Genomic DNA, 22,953 nt, shown 5'->3' on the forward strand with positions numbered 1-22,953 from the left:
TATCTCTGCTGGTCAAATCTACCAAATATTTAAGAAAAATCATATTGATTCTACACAAATTGAAAAGGAAAACTGAAAAGGAAAGAATGCTTCCCAATTTAATTTAAGAAGTCAGCATGGGGTGTCTGGGTGGCTCAGTCAATTGAGTATCCAACTCTCAATTTTAGCTCAAGTCAGATCTCAGGGTCATGAGATCAAGCCCTGCCTGGGATTCACACTCAGCATGGAGTCTGCTTGTCCCTCTCCCTCTCCTTCTGCCCCTCCTCCCACCACTGGGGCATGCACCTGTGCACATGCACACTCTCTCATTAATTAACTAATTAAATCAGCATTATACTGATACCAAAACCAGAAAAAGACATTTTACATGAAAAGGAAAATACAGACCAATATTCCTCATAAACATAGATGCAAAAATTCTTTCAAGATTTTATTTATTTATTCATGAGAAACACAGAGAGAGAGGCAGAGACATAGGCAGAGGGAGAAGCAGGCTCCCCAAGAGGAACCTGATGTGGGACTCGATCCCAGGATCTGGGGATCAGGCCTTGAGCCAAAGGCAGATGCTCAGCCACTGAGCCACCTAGACATTCCTAGATGCAAAAATTCTTAACAGATTTTTAGCAAATTGAATCTAATGATATACAAAAAGGATTCTACATCATGACCAAGTAGGTTTATCATAGGAATGCAAGGTTGGTTTAACATTCAAAAATCAATCATGCAATTCTCCACAGTAGTAGACTAAATAAAAAAGAAACATCAGGGATCCCTGGGTGGCGCAGTGGTTTGGCGCCTGCCTTTAGCCCGGGGCGCGATCCTGGAGACCCGGGATCGAGTCCCACATCGGGCTCCCTGCATGGAGCCTGCTTCTCCCTCTGCCTGTGTCTCTGCCTCTCTGTCTCTCTCTGTGTAACTATCATGAATAAATAAATAAAATCTAAAAAAAAAAAAAGATTAAAAAAAAAAAAAGAAACATCATGATTATCTCAATAGACACAGGAAAAGCATTTGATAAAACCCTATATCTATTCCAAATAAAAATTCTCAGCAAGTTAGGATCAGAAGGGAATACTCTCAACCTGATAAAGGGCAAATGAAAAACCTTCAGCTAACATCATCTTTAAACTCTAAAGACAACTTTTCCTTCAAAACCAGAAACAAGCCAAAGATAACTGCTCCCACCACTTCTACTCAACACTGTGAGTAGGCTGTGGCCCATAAATAAGGTAAGTCAGGGAAATAAAAGCATCCAGTTTAGAAACGAAGAAGTAAGACTGTTGTGAGTCACAGAAAAGTCATCTATGTAGAAAATTCTGCAGAACCTACAAAAGAGCTAGAAGAATAAGTGAGTTTGGCAAAGTTATAAGATATAAGGTCAATTAAAACATTTCTGAATTTCTATGAACTTTATGAGCAACTGGAATTTAATTTAAATAATACCAATTTAAATAAAATAACATTTACAGCAGCATAGAAAACACAACACTTATGAATCAATCTGACAAAAAAAACGTGTAAGATCTATACACTGAAAACTACAACATTACTGGAACAAATTAAAGAAGATCTAAATATGTGGGGGCACCTGGGTGGTTCAATCAGCTAGCTAAGCAAGCGTCTGCCTTTGGCTCAGGTCGAACTAAATAGGTGGATACACACAGTGTGTTTATGGTTCAGGTGACTCAGTACTGTTAAGATGTCGTCAACTGTCCCCAGACCTACAAATTCAATGTGATCATAATCAACATCAGGCATTTTTGTAAAACTAACAAGCTGTTTTTTAAATTCATATGGAAATGCAAAGGACTAGAATAGCCAAGACAATATTGAAATAAAAGAACACATTTTAAGAACTGATTCTACCTGATTCCAAGGCCATGGAGAGAGTGGGTAAGGAGGGAGGGGTTGCAAGGAGTGTGAAGAAACTTTTTGGATGATGGGTAGGTTTACTGTTTTTAAGATTTAATTTATTCATTTCACAGAGAGAGAGAGCACAAGCAGGAGGAGAGGCAGGCAGAGGGAGAGGAAGAAGAAGGCTCTCCACCAAACAGGGAGCCCAATGCAGAGCTCAATCCCAGGACCCTGAGATCATGATCTGAGCTGAAGGCAGATGCTTAGCCAACTGAGCCACCCAGGTGCCTTATGTTTACTGTTTTGATTTAATGATGATTTCACAGATATACACATACATCCAAACTCATTGAATTTTTGGCTTTACTTACACATGGTTTGTTATATATCTATTACACCTCAATGAAGCTGAAAAAAAATCTCATTCAGTTTTCATGTTCAATTTTTGAGGTAGTTATCATTTCAATTTCACAGAAGTGGAAACTGAGACTCAGAGACAGTAAGTGATTTGAGCAGGTCACACAGACAGACTTAAGACAATCTTTCTCACTCTGGAGCCTAAGCTCTTAAGCTTTGGGCCATATAGAAAGAAAACTTTTCTATCTTCCTCTCACTCACTCAACAAGTATTGACAAGTACTGCTCCTATAATAAGACACCGTGCCTGGAGTAAGGAACCACAGCAGTGACAGAGAGGGTCCTTCCCTCAGAAAGCCTGACACATTGCTAGCCTAGGATCCTGCTAAGCTTAACTTAGTAGCACTGTTGTTCCTTTTCTCCTTGCCACATCTCTGACTTCTCTCAAACGAGAAGAAATACCTTGTGAGCTTCTGCCATGTGCTGGGCCATCTGCCTGGGACAGGTATCATTTCTACTTTACTGATAAGGAAACATGCAGGAGCCTGGCACGACCACACAGCTAGCAAGTAGCAGAGCCAGGTTGCAAATGCAGACCTTCCTGCCTCTGAAACTTGGGGTCCTCCAGCCACACCAAACTGCCTGGAATCATGCAGCTGCTCCTAATAGAGTCCCCACAAACCTTGTTTTCCTTGCAGACAAAATCACAACCAGGCATCAAGTCCTCAAGGATAAAAACAGCTGTTCACCAAAGGTTCTGTTTTATGTTATTAATTCATTTAAAAGGAAATTTGGTTTCTAACCAGCACTATTGTCATATCCACACCCAAGAAGAGAGGAAAAATAAGTCTGGAAGGTGCAAAGTGTTGGTTTCATTGGATCAAATATGCTGCTGGCCTAGGTCTGCAGCCAGACCTGATTCCTGCCTGGGCACTGCCCACCACCACCCTCCCCGCAACCCTGCCACCAGCCACCTTTCAGACAAGTGTTTTTCTGGGGCTCAGGGAGGGATTCCAACCCCTGCCTCCATCATAAATGGAGTTGGGGCAAAGCTTTTCCCACTTGTTTCCATTGTGACAAGAAGTCATTACGATGGGGAGAGTAGCTCTGGGAAATGAGAAGCAAGTAACAAATACAAACTCAGAACAGTCACAAAGGAGAAAGGCGGCTGCTCAGGCTTCTGCTGCAAACATCAGAGCTGATGAGCCTTATTCTGGGAGCCTCCTACCCCATATCTTGGCCCCAACTGGAGGGAACCTAGACCACCTCCTACTACCTAATTCAGTGTTTTGAACCAAGGGGGGCACTATAGCACAGAATCAAAGAGAAGGTTTCAATGAGATATTATCATTATTATCAGGGCCACATCCTAAATGTATTCAGTAAGTAACATTAGGATCAGGCACTGTGCTGGGTCACAGGATATGGAGGGGTTTATAGTATTGGCATGATCCCCACATCCATGGAGTTTATAATCTAGGAGGCAGAGAGACTGGAAATAACTAAATATTCAAATTTAAAGGTGCTAAGCACAGCAAGTAGGAGACAGTGTGGTGAGCATAAGGGGAACCTGCACAACTCCCAGTCTAGTGTTCCCAGCTGCTCACTCCATTTCTGGGATGGGGGAACCAGGGAGGCTGTGGGCAGCATGGAGCAGCAGCAGGCTTGAGCTGCTTGAGGCCGGGAGGTCTGCTACTGGCCCCTCACACCGCCTGGCTGGCAGTGTAAAAGAGATGTGCATCTGAGGAGCAGTGGGGAGCCTCAGAGGGATCTAGGTAGGACTGTGCCCAACTGTGGCTTTAAGAAAGATGTCTCTGGATGCAAAAGGAGATTGGGAAGCTGGATTAAGTATGAGGATATGCGATCAGAAGAGAGGTGGCAGAGACTCAGGCTAGGCTGGGGCAGTAGAGGGAAATAAACAGTGTCAGAAAATTGCCCAGTAAAAAAAAAAAAAAAAAGAAAAGAAAAGAAAATTGCCCAGCATGTGACCTGACAGAGGAGTTTTAATGATGTCATCGAAACCAATCTCCTCTTTACAAATAACTGCCTGCTGGCAACAAGCTTCTCTTCTCCTAGGGCCAAACGCTGTGATTCCAAGGAGCAGTAAAGACACACAGGGTTTGTCTGACATCCAACACTGACCTCGGCTTTCTGGAATGCCCGCTTCTTCAGAGCAGGCAACCCAGCATCCAGACAAAAGGCCAGAGGGTCAGGTTCCTGAACCCACAGACAGTGTTTTCCTGCATTGCAACGTGTCATGTGGCCCAGAGAAAATGGTGTACTTCAGCAGGGAGTCTTCCATTTCTACAGGCCAGCCCTTCTGTAAACCAACAGATGCAGGTCAAGTCACGCTCAGAGACCTCAAGCCCTGGGGCAGGAAGGGTGAAGGCAAACCTCTCTAGAGTAAGTGTCCCACAGGGATGCAAGCTCTCTCTGGACAAAGACTCTTTGCTCCCAAAACATTCATTAATGCTGCTCCCTTCCTCAATCTAAGCTGTCTGCCTTTCTTTGTAACCCCCTGCTTCCCTCCAGGGCCACAGTGAGGTAAGCAGAGGATTACAAGCCTCCCCAGACCAGCTGTTGCCTGCCTTCCGCTAACAATGAGCTCTTGACCTGTGCCTTGAAGCCTGGTGGCAGGTTCTGGTGACATACTGGTCCCTTACCTCATACAGCTCCAGTCTAGGCCCACAGCTGTATCCTGGGGTACCTCCTGGCACCTCCATCTCCCCTCCCTCCACATTGCTGTCAGCACCCTTACCTTTGGCTCTGGTCCACAGTCTCCTCCTCCCAGTCTCCTGCCATCATCTCCAGAGACATCACTAAACTGGGTGGTGGGCCTTCTCACCCCTGGGTCACACCACACCCCTCCTCTTCCAGGAGAGACCTTCATCGTCTTCTGCTGCAGCTCCCCAAAGGCTCAGCCACATCCCATCAATCACAGTCTCTAGAGCCACCCCACCTCACAGATCCTGCACTCTGCCATCATTCTCCCTAAATGATCTCCTGGCCTCCAGCTGGTTCTCTGACTCCACACCAAATCTACGCCTCCCCCCGGCTTGACCTCTGGTCCCTCAGTCCTTCGTGAGTCTTCCAAGCCATCAGCCCTCTCCAGCCCTTCCGGCCTCCCTCCCCCAGGGTAAATGTTACCATGCCCCTGCTCTGCTTCCAGGCTCCCTGGGCCTCCTCCTCTGCCTGCTGCTCTTCCTTCTGTTCCATGAATGCACAGTCCACTCCCCTCTCCTGTTTCTTCTTGCCTAGGACCTCACAGCAGCCTCATCACCAGCCTACCACCAGGCCCCCTGCCCTCCAGCTACCACCTTGCCTCACACACACTATTGCAAAGCTCCTAACCAATCTCCTAATTCTGGGTGGTTCTGTCTCCAGCATCAAGAATGAACTTCCTAAAATACAGTTGGTCCAAGTCATTCTCTTTTTGAAATCCCTCAGTGGATCCCTGAGCCCAACAATGTAGAGCTCTGCCTCCTGCCCATTCCTACCACCCACTCTCCTTGACACCTCTACATCCCCAAAATACTTGTGTACTATATGTTCACACATGTGTTCCCCCCTCTTGCTGAACTGTGCACCCCCACCCCCTGTGTCCCCTTCATCTTTGTCTCTCCAGCAGAGAGCATAGCAGACTGATGAATGAATGACTGAGTGAACAAGTGAAGGTCAGTTGCCCCTGGTAGTGGGGATGGCAGCAAAAAGGCTGGAGAAAACACAGGCACATAGAGAAACTTTCCATCTCACTGAATTTGGTACCTACTAATGCTTGTTTCCTTCCTACTTAGGCCCATGAGACACCCATCCACATGCCTCTGTGACCCTGCATGCCCCCAGCTTCCAGTGGGCAAGAGAATGACACACTGGCTTCCGGTAAGTCCCTGTTATGCCCTCAAGAAGCACAGAACGGAGAGAACAGCAAGCTCGCCTTTTCTTCTCCCCAGCCACCCAGCACCAAAAGTAGCGTTACATTTCGCTAAATATATTATCTGCCTTTTCGAGTTCTTCATTCCGCCTGAAATGCCCTTCCTAACTCTCATCCCTTTCCCCAAACCACCCATAAAATACAATCCCTTTCAGCCTTCCAGGCTCAGTGCCAATGCGCCAACTCCAAGGCAGAGAGACCCTCCCTAACGATGTCCACAGGGTCAGGGGCACCATGGTGTGAGTCTTCATCTAGACCTCAGCCTCATGGCCATCCAGGGACCAGGATGTGAACTCAGACCTCAAGGATTCCCGCAAAAGTGCTCTTACCCACTATGCTCTTCAGAGCATCGCCTCCTTGGGGCCAGTGGCTCCCACAGGGTCACTATCGAGTGTACTGCTGAGCACAACCTCGTGTCCGTAATGCACACAGTCTATTCACAAACTGCGCACCAGAGAGGGCAAACAGCCACAAGCCATCAGGAACTTAAAGCATGCAGGTACCAAACAAAGTTCTTACAGACCCACTGTAAGGTAGAAATGGTGATTTCCCCCATTTTACACAAGAAAACTGAAGCACTGAGAGAATGAGTAACTTGTCCAAAGTCCGAGCTCCTCAGGGTGAGGCCAGGACTCAACCCTGCTCTTGAGCACGTGCAGGTAAGTGGACCCAGTAGCCCAATGTGGACAGAGCTCTGGGCTGAGGAAACACACACACTGTGCTCATTTTCAGTACCTTCTAGGAACAGTAGATCCCCACCACCCAGCACTGCTCTCCACTGATATCAAAACCAAGAACAAAACCAGTTCTGACAGTTCGACTGGCCTCTGCGAAACTGCTAAGCCTCCAATTCATGGGCTGGGGATTGGGCCTAATGACAGAGAGATGCAAGAGGGGACAAAATGCCACCCTGCAAATGTACCACACAAGGTTGCTGCCTCCAGGAACCCTAGAAAGACCTCCTTCAGCCCAAGCCCTGGCAGGCAGGAATCCACCTAGTCCTGGAGACCCAATCCAACCAATCCAGTGATGGGGTTCTGGGCCACAGCATACAAGTTAAGCCCAGCTGTGAGCCATTATTCTGCAAAGTTGTATCTGCATTAGCTAGCCAATGTTTGATAAAACTGGTCACTTGCTGAAGTCACCAGGGAACAGGGCAGTGTGGTTCTCTATTTGCTAACTTCCATTTTCCTTGTTCTCTGCCAATCCTTAACTCACCGTCTGCCAAGCTTCCTCTAAGCCCTGGGATGATGCTCTTGCGGTCTCCCTTGCAGAAACAAGCAGAAGCCACAGTTCTACCCTCAGTTATCAACAGCATTTGGAAATTTGAATCTTCAAAGGCTGAGCTCACCAGGCAAAACCCCTTGTTTTGGGGGAAGCGGTTCCACCACAAAACAGGCACCCTGGTAATAATGTTCCCTTAATTGGTACACCCCCCTCCCTTAGCAAGGGGCCTAAACACAGACAGATTAACATTCTGCTCCTGTGCTTCACTCATTCATTCCTCCTCCACTCATTCAACAAATAGTTATTGAGTACCCACTGCATTCCAGGCACTGGAACCCAACAGGGTCTCTCAGGAGGCAGACTCTAGAACCAAGTGAGCATAACCCTCCTTTTCCTCCCTGGTGCTCCCAAAAGCCATCTGGGAAAGTGAAGAAGGGGGGCCCATGTGGGTATGGAAGTGGTACAAAGGAGGAAAGACGAAGAAGAAAAGGTACTAAAGACAAACAGAACTGCAAAGAAATGTTAAACTATAATCCATACTCTGCTGGTTAATATTAATCTGATATTATTATTTTTAAATAATATAATGTATGTGTATACAATGAGATAATACAAAAATGCAATTATTTAATGTTGTTAGAAACCCAAACCTAAAAAAAAAAAAAAGAAAGAAAGAAACCCAAACCTGTCAGTGTAAAAGAAATCATAAGAAAATAAAAGGAATTAAGCTCATAACACTGTAATAATGTTAGATTTGAGTTGGAAAGATCAACATTATATCAGTCACATGTCCACAAGATAATGTGATATAACAAACAACCCTCAAATCTTAGAGGCTTAAAACAGCAATATTTATTTCACACTCAGGGGGTGGGTAGAATGGCTGCAGTTCAGCCAATCTCCACTGGCCTTACTGGGGCAGGGGCAGGTTAGGCTGGAATTCAGGCTTTGGGTTAGATTCAGGTCATCTACAACATCCTCATTTTGGGACTCGGGCTAAACAAGCAAGAATCATCCATATATCATGGAGATTAGAAGTTCTGAGAGGGCTTGTCATGTCTCTCACTCACCACGTGCATGCTATCACTTGTGCCCAAGGCACACGGCCAAGCCCAAAGTCAAGAGAATGAGAAATAGACACCACCCACAGGGAAGTCCTGACAAGGATGAAGAGGGAAGGAAGAAATGTGGAGAACGACCACCACCGACCCTAACTATGAACTCATGACTTTTCCTTTTTTATTATTATTATTCTTTTAGAGAGGGAGAGCACAAGTGGGGAGGGGCAGAGGAGGGAGAGAATCCCAAGCATGCTCCACGCTCAGCACACAGCTCAACATACGGCTCAATCCCTCAACCCTGAGATCATGACCCAAGCAGAAACCAAGAGTTAGACACTCAACCCACTGAGCCACCTAGGCGCTCCATGACTTTTCCTTTGAACAAATAAATATTTCTTAACCCTGTCCACCAAAAGAACCTAAAAGCAAACTGCAACCTCCTGAGAGAATCCTTTCACTCAGATCATGGTTTCTGAATATTTGTCTCCAGTAAAACAAACCAGCACCCCGAAGGCACATCTGACTCCAGGTCTTCAGCGGGAATTATACAACACAACACTGATATGACTTGTGCCAAAGAGCAAGGAAGCCATCCAAACCAAGGGGATCCTATTAAAAGGATACAGGAGGTAACATGAAAGGGCTCCCACTGGTTAAAGACAAGACAATTGAACTTCAGACTTGGAGGTGGGCTGTGTGCAGTAAACTGGAATGCTCTCCCTCACTCACTCCTCAGTGCAGGAGTGATCCGAAGCAGGACAAGTTCTGCCTGCAGCTGCTGTTGGCTTTGTGTGCACTGGACGTGGAGCTTGGGAGAGGGGGAGGGTTATCACTCCAGTTCACAGTGGAATTACACCTATAGCGGCAGTATATATGGGATTGTTTTTTCTCGTCTTCCTGGAGATGCTCAGACCCAGTATATTTTAAGGAAGAGAAAAGTAAAGGAAATCTAGTATGCTTCCTATTTTTTCCCATGAAGAATATTTGAATTAAGTTTTACCTCTTAAAAAAGAATACCTGTTCTTATATAACGTGACTACACCAGCTATTCTGAGAAAGCAGCAAGAAGCAAAAGCTGGAAATAGCTATTTCAACAGCAGGTAATCATACCTCAGGATATAGCTACTGTACAAAGTTTATACTCAGATAATCCTGGACAGGAATAAAAGTGGGGGGTAACTGATGGAAAAACCTATTACTATACAGACCTTAGCATCATGAATGGCTTTCTTCATGAGGATCTGAAGTTACTATCTCTGACCACATTGCACAGAAGAGCCAATAAGAATTTTAAAGAGAGCAATTTCTAATAAGGGAATTAAGCTACACAAAAGAAACCTTCACACAGAAACTCTATCAGGAAAAAAAAAAAGTGCATAGGAAGCCATGTGTTCTACATAGTAAGAGCAAGCTGAATTGTCTCTGGTCCCTCCTTTAATGAGCTTGCCTACCATGCTGAACCGTAGCTGGAATGTTCACTGACAACAGCAGGCCTGATCTGGAGGTGTGTGCAGCATAGGATTACATGAATAAACAGTGAAGAACATTTCCAAGGACTGAACAAGAGTTTGTAAGTCCCAGCCCCTCATCAGGAAAATAATTTTTGTGCATTGGATTTTCACTCATGCAAAAGTTATTCAAATGATTCAAAAGGGCTCTGACACTACCGTATACAAAGACCTCAACACTGCTGACCATGATCAACCCAGCCTGGAGCATTTTCCTCATCGGGACTAAAATTGGGCTGTTCCTTCAGGTGGCACCTCTATCAGTTATGGCTAAATCCTGCCCATCTGTGTGCCGCTCTGATGCAGGTTTCATTTACTGTAATGATCGCTTTCTGACATCCATTCCAGCAGGAATACCAGAGGATGCTACAACTCTATACCTTCAGAAAAACCAAATCAATAACGCTGGAATTCCTTCAGATTTGAAAAACTTGCTAAAAGCACAAAGAATATACCTATACCACAACAGTTTAGATGAATTTCCTACCAACCTACCAAAGTATGTAAGAGTTACATTTGCAGGAAAATAACATAAGGACTATCACTTATGATTCTCTTTCCAAAATTCCCTACCTGGAAGAACTGCACTTAGATGATAATTCGGTCTCTGCTGTTAGCATTGAAGAGGGGGCATTCCGAGACAGCAACTATCTTCGACTTTCCTGTCCCGTAGTCACCTTAGCACAATCCCCTGGGGTTTGCCCAGGACTATAGAAGAACTACGCTTGGATGATAACCGCATATCCACTATTTCATCCCCATCTCTTCAACGTCTCACTAGCCTAAAATGCCTGGTTTTGGGTGGAAATCTATTGAACAACCATGGTTTAGGTGATAAAGTTTTTTTCAACCTAGTCAACTTAACAGAACTGTCCCTGGTATGGAATTCCCTGACTGCTGCACCAGTAAACCTCAGGCACAAACCAGAGGAAGCTTTATCTTCAAGATAACCACATCAATTGGGTGCCCCCAAATGCTTTTTCTTATCTAAGGCAGCTGTATCTACTTGATAAGTCCAATAACAACCTAAGTAATTTACCTCAGGGTATCTTTGATGATTTGGACCATATAATCCAACTGATTCTTTGCAACAATCCCTGGTATTGTGGGTGCAAGATGAAATGGGTCCGTGACTCGTTGCAATCACTACCTATGAAGGTCAATGTGCGTGGGCTTATGTGCCAAGCCCCCAAAAAAGTTCTATTTGATTGTAAGGACAGTGCAGTTGTAAGCACCATTCAGATAACCACTGCAATACCCAATATGGTATATCCTGCTCAAGGACAGTGGCCAGCTCCAGTGACCAAACAACCAGACATCAAGAATCCTAAGCTCACTAAAGATCAGCAAACCACAGGGAGTCCAGCAAGAAAAACAATTATAATTACTGTGAAATCTGTCACCTCCGACACAATTCATATCTCTTGGAAACTTGTCCTACCTATGACTGCTTTAAGACTCAGCTGGCTCAAACTGGGCCATAGCCCAGCATCTGGATCTAAAACAGAAACAATCATAACAGGAAACGTAATGAATACTTGGTCACAGCCCTAGAGCCTGATTCGCCCTATCCAGTCTGCATGGTTCCCATGGAAACCAGTAACCTCTACCTATTTGATGACACCTATGTTTGTATTGAGACTGAAACGGTACCCCTTCGAATGTACAACCCTACAACCACCCTTAATAGAGAGCAAGAGAAAGAACCTTACAAAAATCCCAATTTACCATTGGCTGCCATCATTGGTGGGGCTGTGGCCCTGGTGATCATTGACCCTCTTGCTTTAGTTTGCTGGTATGTTCATAGGAATGGATCACTCTTCTCAAGGAACTGTGAGTACAGCAAAGGGAGGAGAAGGAAGGATGACTATGTGGAAGCTGGCACTAAGAAGGACAACTCCATCCTGGAAATCAGGGAGACTTCTTTTCAGATGTTACCAATAAGCAATGAACCAATCTCAAAGGAGGAACTTATAATACACACCATAGTTCCTCCTAATGGAATGAATCTTTATAAAAACAATCACAGTGAAAGCAGCAGTAACCAAAGCTACAGAGACAGTGGTATTCCAGACTCAGATCACTTGCACTCATGATGCTGGAGGCCTTGTAGCAGACTGTGTTTCAGTTTTTTTAAACCTAAGGGAAGTGATGGTAGGAACCCTGTTCTACTGCAAAACACTGGAAAAGAGAGACTGGAAAAAGCACTGTACTATACATTTGCCATATAATTTATATTTAAGAACTTTTTATTAAAAGTTTCAAATTTCAGGTTACTGCTGCAATTGATGTAGTGGAGATGCCTGAACACGATTCTATATTTTAGTATTTTTTAGTAATTTGTACTGTATTTTCTTTGCAAATATTGACGTTATAAACCATTTACTTTGTGTTCTACTGAGTAAGATGACTTGTTGGCTGTGAAAGTGATTTCCTTGCTGTATTGAACAATCAGGACTGAGTTCACATGAGATCTTTGTAGTATAACCACAGGCCATTTTTCACTTTGGTATTAATAAAATGTAAAAAAAAAAAAAAAAAAACTGGCTGAATGAGAAAAATTAAAGTTCAAAAAATAGTTATGAAATTATGTTCCAACTATTAAATTTGTATTATCCCAGGGGTATTCGATAAATTAAAATATGTGAAGTAATGGGCAATATCAAACTTGCTGCCTATCTCCATTTTTACTCTAAGCAAAGTAGATATCCTTAAGAAAGCTTTATCTTTTGAACTGAATACATCAGCTGGCATAAAGGAGTATGAAGTCTGTTGTTAAAACCACTGTTAACAAAGTTTTGAGAATGAAGGACTTCACAAATCAATAATGTGAGCATGCTTCTACGTTAGGGGGGAAATTTGTACCTAGGAAAACATGAAAACTTAGACTCCATAGTATAATGAACACAAATACCAGAATTGCATTTTGGTCTTGCCTATACCATCCCAATTTTTGAAAAGTGAATTCTAAAGACATAATTGTTAATGTTTATGTTTTTATCATAAACAACGTCAACAAAGAAACACTTACATGTATTTAAAAAGGTAATGTAACCATAAGCAATTCCCCTCAACAATGCAGAGAAAGTAGTACTTTAAATAAGGAAGAATTTAAAATAAAAATAAATACTAGAAATCAAATTTAGATCCGGTTTATGTGAAATGTTTTAACACTGTACATAAAAAAGTTCAATTTACTTTCACAATGATCAAGAATACTGCCCATTTCTGTCACAGTTTTCCACATATCACATAATGAACTTGTAATGTAACATTTCTTTCTTCCTACAAAATTGTGAGCTATTACTTGTTTAAAAACCACATCATGATTTCTGTTGCCATGATTTTTTTTCCCAACAAAAAAACAAAGTGCATTGTATGCCCTTTGGCCAGTCTTGTATGTGCCTTGATCCAACACTATATGTATTCAGCTTTTAAAACTCGACAAATGGGCAGCCCTGGTGGCGCAGCGGTTTAGCGCCTGCCTTCAGCCCGGGGTGTGATCCTGGAGACCTGGGATCGAGTCCCGCGTCGGGCTCCCTGCATGGGGCCTGCTTCTCCCTCTGCCTGTGTCTCTGCCTCTCTCTGTCTCTATCATGAATAAATAAAATAAAAAAATCTTTAAAAAAAAAAAAAAAAACTCGACAAATTTTTCATACTTCCTTAAATATGAAAAATTATGGTCTTATTGCTGAATAAAACACGAAAAAAAAGTACAAAAAAAAAATAAAGACAGGACAATTTACATATCAAAAAGAATAGATGGGATCCCTGGGTGGCGCAGCGGTTTGGCGCCTGCCTTTGGCCCAGGGCGCGATCCTGGAGATCCGGGATCGAATCCCACGTCAGGCTCCCGGTGCATGGAGCCTGCTTCTCCCTCTGCCTGTGTCTCTGCCTCTCTCTCTCTCACTGTGTGCCTATCATGAATAAATAAAAAAAAAATTAAAAAAAAAAAAGACCTTTACAAAAAGAATAGAGCCAGAGATTCCCTGACCCATTCTAATTCTAGCTCTATGAGAGCAACATCTCCAAGGATGGAGCCTAGGCTTCTGTATTTGTATACAGAGCTCCCCAGCTGATTCTGATGCATAGGCAACACTGAAAGGTACCAGCCCACAGGCTTCCTGATCTTCTGGGAGGACAGGTCACTCACAGTGTCCATCTTGCTCTGATGATGGCCTCTGCTTCCTGAGAAGTCTTGTCAAATTTATAAATGTCCTTTATTCATGTCCCTCTGACTCTGGGTGGGTCAGCCACAATGTGGCAGATATCATCAGGAAGAAAAATAGTTTTCAGTCCACTAACAACAACAACAGCAAAAAAGCTGGGGCAGCTCCCAGGATCCTCCTTTTAGCCACAGTTTTGAAAATGACAAGAAGGACCAAACTCTTCCATTTTTAGTGTGCGTAGATCCAAGACATTCAAGTTTGGGGTTTCTCCAGAGACCTCAAGGGAATTAGTTCTTAATCCTCACTCTGTATCTGAATCACCTGGTTACCTTCTACAAAATTGGGATGACTGGGCCCAGGCCTTGACCCAGAGATCTAGATTCAATGGTCAAGGGTGGAGTCCAGGTACCCCATGTTTCAGAGGCCGCCCAGGTAATTCTGATGTGAGCCACAACTGACAATCACAGCTCCAAGTGAAAATCTTGAAAGCAAAACATCTCTACCTTAATGTCTTATCACATTTTAAAACAAGATATGTCTTGGATGAGGCACCTTCCAAACTTCCGTGCCCTGAGGAAAAGCCTTGGTCTGGCCCTAGTCATGCCTCTGAAGAACTCCCCACCATTTTTCCTCCTATCATCAGCCTGAATGGCCAACCCAGCTTCCCTGGGCACATGCAGGTCAAGGAACCAGGGCTCACGGCAAGCTGGGCTATTCTTCCAGATGCTCAGGACAAGGAATAAAGATCCAAATGTCTAAACGACTCCAGATCAAAGAGAAGCAGAGAAAACGATCACAAATAGCTTTAGACTGAAAACTAAGGCAACTGTCAAACTAATACTCCCCTAAAAATTGCCAAGAGGTAGAGAGTTGCTTTATTTTTTTTAATTAGAGAGAATGGATAATTTCATGTTAGAAGATAACAGGAAAAGATTGGAAGTCAGCCAATGGAAAAAAAAAAAACAAACAAACATAGCTCTGCTCCCCAAACCTGATAAGCAAAGCCCATACGTTCATATGCGTACACACACACACACACAGTTATACAAATCACTGCCACGTCTTCCTATAAATGCTGAGTGCAGCTAGAAGTACTAGTTTCCTCCTAATTTGCAGTAGGTTAGATGCCAGCTCTCAGAAGGCCTGGATCCTCTGTCTGTCTTTGTATTAAAATATGCTGCTTTTTCTCAAAACCTTAACAGCTATCATACTCTAAGACGAAGGGCTACATGTCAAGAGAGTTCTGGAATTCACACCATGGTCACAGCAGACACTTTCTGACACATCTTCCCGCTTCTCTAAAATGTGTCCCCTCAGCTATGCCTGCTCATCTTGGCTACATGCTCTTGGCTCAGCTCATGAACCAGCACTAGCCACGTGGCTCACTTGGGCTGGACTCGGTCTGGAAGGTGGCTGAAGGAGGATCATGTAAATGGGAGGCCTTTGGGGAGGCCATGAATGGACAGGAAAGAAGACAGGACAGCAAAAAAGAGGAAAAAGCAGAGGCAAGAGGCAGAGCTTCCATCTTGGTTGGCTCTCCAGCTACCTGAACTCCATGCCCATGAATTCCATCAAGTGCCCCTTTCTCCCTATAATGAACTCCCTTCCTGCCTATTCAACTACTTTGAAATGGATTTCTATTACTTGCCAACACAAAAAGAACCCTGACTAAAACAACCCTAAAGCCTTGTTATCATCTACTATACATTTCCAGGATATTTTTAAAGACCAAAACCAACTTTTTTTTTCTCTTTATTGAATATGCTATTTCTAAAAATGTACACATGCTTTTAATGTAAATATGTATATGCCTTGCTGTGGCAACTGGTTTCAAACTCAGAAACAAGTAAACCACCAGAATTTGGGATCAACAGAAAGAAAGCTCTCCAGAAAAATGCTCCCTCACATCCCCTTCCTGACAGGGACCATTCTCAGCAGGAGGAGCCTGGGGAAAGACGTCAGTGTGAGAAGGCCTGGCTCAGTCATGGAGGCCATGGGCACCCACTGCCCACAGCCCTGACAAAGTGGGCCAGACACAGTGACATTCTCTGCAGAACCCAAATACCTGACTCAAAGAATGAGAAGCACCTGGATGAGCTCTTTCATAGGGGCTTAAATCAATAGTGCGTTTACAGAGACTTCAAGGGAGAAATCAAGAGTCACTCAAACATGGCTGGCTAAATCATCTCTTCCCAGCCACAGTGTTTAGAACAGTCTAAAGGACAAAGTACAGACCTCCGGCTGGATGGCTTTAAACACAGGTATGTCCATTAACGTGATCTGGCTCTGCAACAAAAGAGAATCAGTGTTAGAAGATACTGGAAATCAAAGATAACTTTGAATCTATACAGAGTAGTAACATTCTGCCTGGAAAGAAAAATATCAAGAAAGAATAGAATAAAAAATTTCTAGATTGCCTCCTCTATCCCTTCCTCCTTCGTAAATCTTGGCCTCACACCCTTCTTTCTTTAATGTGAAACAAACTCTCTATTTAAGAATTGATAATAGTCATTTGGAGGGTGGGACTGAGATTAAGGGGAACATTTTTAGTTTGGACATTTTTGTACTATTTGAGTTTTTGTTTCAAGCATGAAACTTTTGTAATTTAAAAAAGTTGTAGACACAATATTAAAAATTAGAATGCTAAACAGAGAGACTATCTATTACTCTAAATTTAAATTTTAAAAAAATTATGGCTTATAGAAATTGTATATTTCTTCTGAAGTCTAAGCCTCCTCTAAATTACATGGTAGGGTGCTACTTGAGATGCATCCATGGACCAGTGCTGGACCGCAAACTATTTATTCCACCAGCTCACAATGAGATAACTACAGAATTTGAGAGCAGGCATTTGGGAACTTTTATAACAAACTGCCACAACGTTTTTATTGTATTTTTTTTTAAGTATCAGTCCCCAACAGATGGAAAATGATTAAAAAAAAAAAACTGGCCCTTTACCACAGCTTGCTTGCAACACACTAATGTTTTAAATACAGGAAACACGTTTCTAGTTAAAGGCTATTCCCGTCTTTAGCTGCTCCTCAGCTAACAGTAAGACACTGCTGACAATCTTCGCAGGCCAAGGCATGCACTGAGCTGACTTCACATTATCTGCCCATCTCTATGTCAGCTGGAATGCCAGGTGTCAGTTAAGAGACACCTGTGACAGGTCAGGGAAAGGAATGAAAAGGGCATCTGAGTGCCTCTTAACACAAGCCTGCCCACGGCACACAGATCAAGGAGAAGGACATGATGCAGTAGAACGGACTGGGGCTCTGGAATAAGCTGGGCTTGGGTGTGTGTCTGGATACCACTGTTTAAGAGTAGTATTCTCTGTAACACACGATTTAACCTCTCCCAGTCTCAGGTGCCACGTTGAGGAAATGGTGACAATAATCCCTATCTTATAGGATCCTTGGGAAAATTCAAGACAAGAAATACAAAATGCCTGGCATCTGACAGGTGCTATCTCTAGATATGCATATGTGTGCATACATACATACATGCATGCATTTGGATAAAGCACATCTATGCAGCACATAAAGACAGAGACAGAGAGCATCCATCAGGTGCCAGGCATTCTGCACCTCCTATCTTGAATTTTCACAAAGATTTTATATATATATAGATATATATCATAAACTCCTGAATAACATGGAGGTTAGGGATGTCAACCCTCTGTTATCTAAAATCTGCATATTGGGGCAAGTGGGTGGCTCAGTCGGTTAAGCATCTGACTCTTGATTTCAGCTCAGGTCATGATCTTGGGGTCATTGGATAGAGCCCTATGTCAAGCTCCATGCTCACCAAGGAGTCCTCTCTCTCTCTCTCTCTCTCTGCCCCTCCCCCCACTCACGCACTCTCACTCTAACATAAATCTATCTTTAAAAAAATAAAATAAAACCTTCATATAATTTTTGACTCCCCAAAAACTTAACTACTAATAGCCTACTATAGATCAGTAGCCTTAATAATAACATCAACAGTTGATTAACACATTTTGTATGTTATAGGAATTATAAACTGTATTCTTACAATAAAATAAGCTAGAGAAAAGCAATTATTAAGAAAATCATAAAGAGAAAATGCATTTACAATACTGTATTTATAAAAAAAATCTGTATATAAGCGGACCCACACAGTTCAAACCTGTGTGTTCAAGGGTCAACTGTACGTCCATGTGTGTTTATATATTTACACTTATATACCATATATATGTGAACTCACACAGATGGGCTCATGTATCAGCATGTGAACTTATGCTTCCTGACAAATACATGAGCTAAGAAATAAGGAACCGTTGATTTGTTTGAATGTTCAAGCATCAAAAGTTGCTCTTCAACGAGGCTGTTACATTGAGTCAACAAATAGTCATGAAAGAAACCTCACTTCACAGATACATCGGAAAAATGGCAACACACACAGTGTGTCACTGTAATCACTTTCCAGGGTTAAGGTGCAGAACGGTGGTTGCCTCTTGGAACAATTTAAAGGTTGTCCAAGACCACTAGGTCCCTGAGCAACACAGGATCCAGGCCAGAGCATACCATCCTCAGGGTTGAGCAAGAGAGGGAAATTAAGCAGGTGGCCTCTGTGGAGAGCCTCTTTACCCCTCCAACAGGCTAGTTTTGTCACTAATGGAAGCTCTGCAGAGACAGCAAAGGCACTAGGAATAAAGAAGTTCTTGGGAACCGGGCCCTTTCACCTCTAGGTCTACCCACCAGTGGCAAGGGGGCACTGGATGCTAGCATAAGGAGGATCTGGTCCTCGTACTCTAGGTGTCAAGGGATGACTAAGGCCAGGAAGCCTACAGGTCTGTGTGTCTGGCCCAGAGCTATGTCCTAGGCAGTGCACACACACTGGCATTTCTCCTACCAGACCCATAAAGATTGCTCGCCAAGTCCCCTCACATTTGTATTACTTCTGCCATCCTGGGGAACAGAAAGGCCTTGTGAAAACAGGAGATTCACACTGAAAGCTCAGTGTGAAGACCTTGGAAATCTCTCTCACCACTCAAGTCAACTCCCTATCGGGACCAGCAGAATATTTGCAATGTCATTTAGGATGAGAACCAAAAGTCTGCTAATATGAAAATGAGGAAACTTCCTGTCCATCCTGCCATCACTTCTAGGGTTTGCTACTGAATTTCCAAATGATTTATTAAAATAGTGGCTTTACATTTCACATTTTTTTGGATGGTCCAAGTTTCGAGTATTCTGATTCCTGCTCGGCCCCTAAGTCAGAAAATGTATTCAGGTATTTTATTCCAAACAAACAACAAAAGAGATCACCAAACTTAAAAAATACTGGCTGGTCCCAAACACACAATCTGAGGGTTTTCAGAAGACTCTCCCATTTCCATCCTCTCAATTCTAACCAAAAAAAAATGAGTACAAAACAATAATATGTCAAAACATAGGTAAAATCATCAGATTATAAATTTCACGTCATTTTACCACAAAGCCAAACACACATGGAAAGGTTGCTGATGAGCAGTCCTTCCCAAGAAGTATGGGCACTCCAAAGTAGGCAGTTTTATCAGAAAGGGAGGGTGTGGGTAGGGGTGGAGACTTGTCAGGTCCTGTGCCCCTTCAGAGCAGCTCTCAGCCTCATGAGACTTTGACCCTCCCGCGGGGGAGATTCCCAGATGGGAATCTGGGGCAATGGGGCAATGGGGCCATCTGGTCTAGCAGCAGCATTTCTCGTGATAAGCACTGGGCATTGCATGTAAGTGTTAAATATCTATATTGTACACCTGAAACTAACATTACACTGTTTGGTAACTAACTAGACGATAAGCAAAAACAATGAATGAATGAATGAATGAATGAATGAACGAACGAACAAACGAACAAATGAAATCTGTAACCCTGCCATAGTGAGGCACACATGCCTGGACTGAGGAGCACACTCATGAACAAGTCTCTCAATGGCTTCTCCTTATTTTTGGAAATAAAGCCTTAATACAGGATATCCAACGAAGCTAGTCACCATGGCAATGCCTTCTTTATCCTAACTACAACTCCCATCTCCTCCTTCTAGTCCAGGGCTCCCTAAAAATCCAGGCTTTTTAGGGAAATGGCTAATCTCCAGGTATTACAAAACACCTCTGTTTAGGTGAATCCTTCAGAATGGAGAGACCTGTTGAAGCACTTCACAATATGGCCCTAAAGGAAGAAGTGGTTCTCCATGGATAAATGAAAGATACTGAGCCAAAAAGGAAACAAACAAAAAAAAATGTTTTCTGCAAATGCTCAATACAGTGTTTCTCCCTCTAACACTGGTGACTAAATCCCCTCTTCCCAGCCACAACCTTATATACAGGCTCTCAATCCCCAAATAAACAAACAAAAGAAGCTGTTGGCAAATTAGTGGCATATTTTATAACAGAAGATACATTTTTTTAAAGATTTTATTTATTTATTCCTGAGAGACACAGGAGAGAGGCAGAGACACAGGCAGAGGGAGAAGCAGTCTCCTCACAGGGATCCCGATGTAGGCCTCAATCCCAGGACCCCAGGATCATGCCCTAAGCCTAGCCTACGGCAGACACTCAACCACTGAGCCACTCACTGAGCCACCCAGGCGTCCCCAGAAGATATCTTTAAATTTGCATTTAGATCACTCCACCAACGCATGACCAAGAGGGCTCACAGAACAAAAGGCAATCAGCTCCAAAGATATATATTCCTACTTCCACTCCCAGAGATATAGGAAGCATGTGTCTGGCAAATTTAGAATCATAGTCAAGGAAATGCAAATTAAACAGGAAGATGCCATTTGTCGTCCATCAGTACCATCAGGAGCGACAGGACCATAGACTTTTCTGTTCTTTTTGGAAAGCAATCTGGCAGTAATCCATTTAAAAAGTTTCTTAACTTTTGATTTTTTTTTAAGATTTTTAAAAATTTATTTACTCATGAGAGACACACAGAGAGAAAGAGAGAGAGAGAGAGAGAGAGAGGCAGAGACACAGGCAGAGGGAGAAGCAGGCTCCATGCTGGGAACCCGACGTGGGACTCGATCCCGGAACTCCAGGATCACGCCCTGGGCCAAAGGCAGGCACTAAACCGCTGAGCCACCCAGGGATCCCCTAACTTTTGATTTTTTTTAAAAAAGTCACTTTTTGACTTGCAAGAATAGTATGATGAAATCTTTAACTTTTCACCTCGCTTCACTAATTAACATCTTGTCTCATTTGCGTTAGCTCTCTCTATATAATTATACATATACTTTTTGGGGGAACCACTGAAAAATAAAAAGCAGACATCATGACTCTTCACTCCTAAATCCTTCAGCATGTTATTTCCCAAGAACAAGATCATGCTCTTACATTACAATAAAACTATAACACCCAGGTAACTTATCATTGCTACAATAGTGTTATCTAAAATTACAGCCTGCATTCAAAATTTGCTAAATATCCCAACACTGTTTTTTGTAGCAATTTTTTCTTGATCCAAGATCAGGCATTGCACTTAGATATTATCTCCTAAAAAGTAAAATGAGCAAACTGTTGACACAACAATCCCTACACCTACAGAAAGAAGAGCACTGGTACATAAAGAGACTTTACATACAAATCTACATTTAGATACAGATAGAAAAACAGGGGGTGCCTGGGTGGCTCAGTCAGTTAAGCATCTGCCTTCAGCTCAGGTCATGATCCCAGGGTCCTAGGATGGAGCCCCACATCAGGCTCCCTATTCAGCAAGGAGCCTGCTTCTCCCTCTGTTCCTCCCCATGCTTATGCTGTCTTTCTCCTTCTGTCACATAAATCAATAAAATGTTTTTTAAAAAAAGAAAAGAAAAATAGATGTTTACTACATCATTATTTGCAGTAGCAAAAATCTGGAAACAACATAAAGGAATGAAAAGGGACTTGTTGAAAAATATTATTGTATATGCAGACTCTGTTATATTATGTGTCTATTAAAAATAGAGAATTAAAAAGGGTTTCTGGGTGGCTCAGTCGGTTGAGCATCCAACTCTTGTTTCAGCTTAGGTCATGATCTCAGGGCCATGAGATCAAGCCCTGAGCTGGGCTCCATGCTCAGTGGGGAGTTTGGGATTCTCTCTCTTTCTCCCTCTCCCCCCTCCCCTGCTCACACTCACACTCTCTCTCTCAAATAAACTTTAAAAATAGAGAATTAAATCTACACCTATTGACCTAGAAGGATGTTCATGTTCAGCCTGCTAGGGAGTAGAAGGATGGAGGTCTAGCTGTAGATCTCTGACATCAGCTGTAGCAACATTTTTTTTAGATATATCTTGTGAGGCAAGGAAAACAAAAGCAAAAATAAACTATTGGAACTACAACAGAATAAAAAGCTTCTGCAGAGCAAAGAAAACAACAAAACTAAAAGACAACCTACTGAATGAGAGAAGATATTTGCAAATGACATATCGAATAAAGGGTTAGTATCAAAAATATATATAAAGAACTGATACAACTCAAAACGAAAAAACCAAATAATCCAATTTAAAAATAGGCAGAAGGGATCCCTGGGTGGCGCAGCGGTTTGGCGCCTGCCTTTGGCCCAGGGCGTGATCCTGGAGACCCGGGATCGAATCCCACGTCGGGCTCCCGGTGCATGGAGCCTGCTTCTCGCTCTGCCTCTCTCTCTCTCTCTCTCTCTCTCTCTCTCTCTGTGACTATCATGAATAAATAAATAAAATCTTAAAAAAAAATAAAAATAAAAAAATAAAAATAAATAAAAATAGGCAGAAGACATGAGCAGACATTTCTCCAAAGAAGACATCCAGATGGTCAACAGACACCTGAAAAGATGCTCCATCATTCATCATCAGGAACAAATCAAAACCACAAAGAGAGGGATGCCTGGG

At 42.9% G+C, this 22,953-nt stretch overlaps 1 protein-coding gene and 1 pseudogene across 11 annotated transcripts in view; one reads left to right on the forward strand and one right to left on the reverse strand.

The window, feature by feature from the left end:
- The window catches only part of RALGPS1 (Ral GEF with PH domain and SH3 binding motif 1), a 295,268-nt gene that overhangs the window by 214,322 nt on the left and 57,993 nt on the right, over nucleotides 1–22,953 (reverse strand). For all 11 annotated transcript variants that reach the window (XM_025475186.3, XM_025475185.3, XM_025475191.3 and 8 more), the window contains one exon: nucleotides 16,342–16,392. In XM_025475186.3, coding sequence (XP_025330971.1) covers nucleotides 16,342–16,392 — 51 coding nt within the window. The remainder of the gene's footprint in view (nucleotides 1–16,341; nucleotides 16,393–22,953) is intronic.
- Nucleotides 9,890–12,213, forward strand: LOC112677224 (leucine-rich repeat transmembrane protein FLRT3-like; annotated as a pseudogene).

This window comes from Canis lupus, chromosome 9 (assembly GCF_003254725.2).
Source record: "Canis lupus dingo isolate Sandy chromosome 9, ASM325472v2, whole genome shotgun sequence".
NCBI lineage: Eukaryota > Metazoa > Chordata > Mammalia > Carnivora > Canidae > Canis > Canis lupus.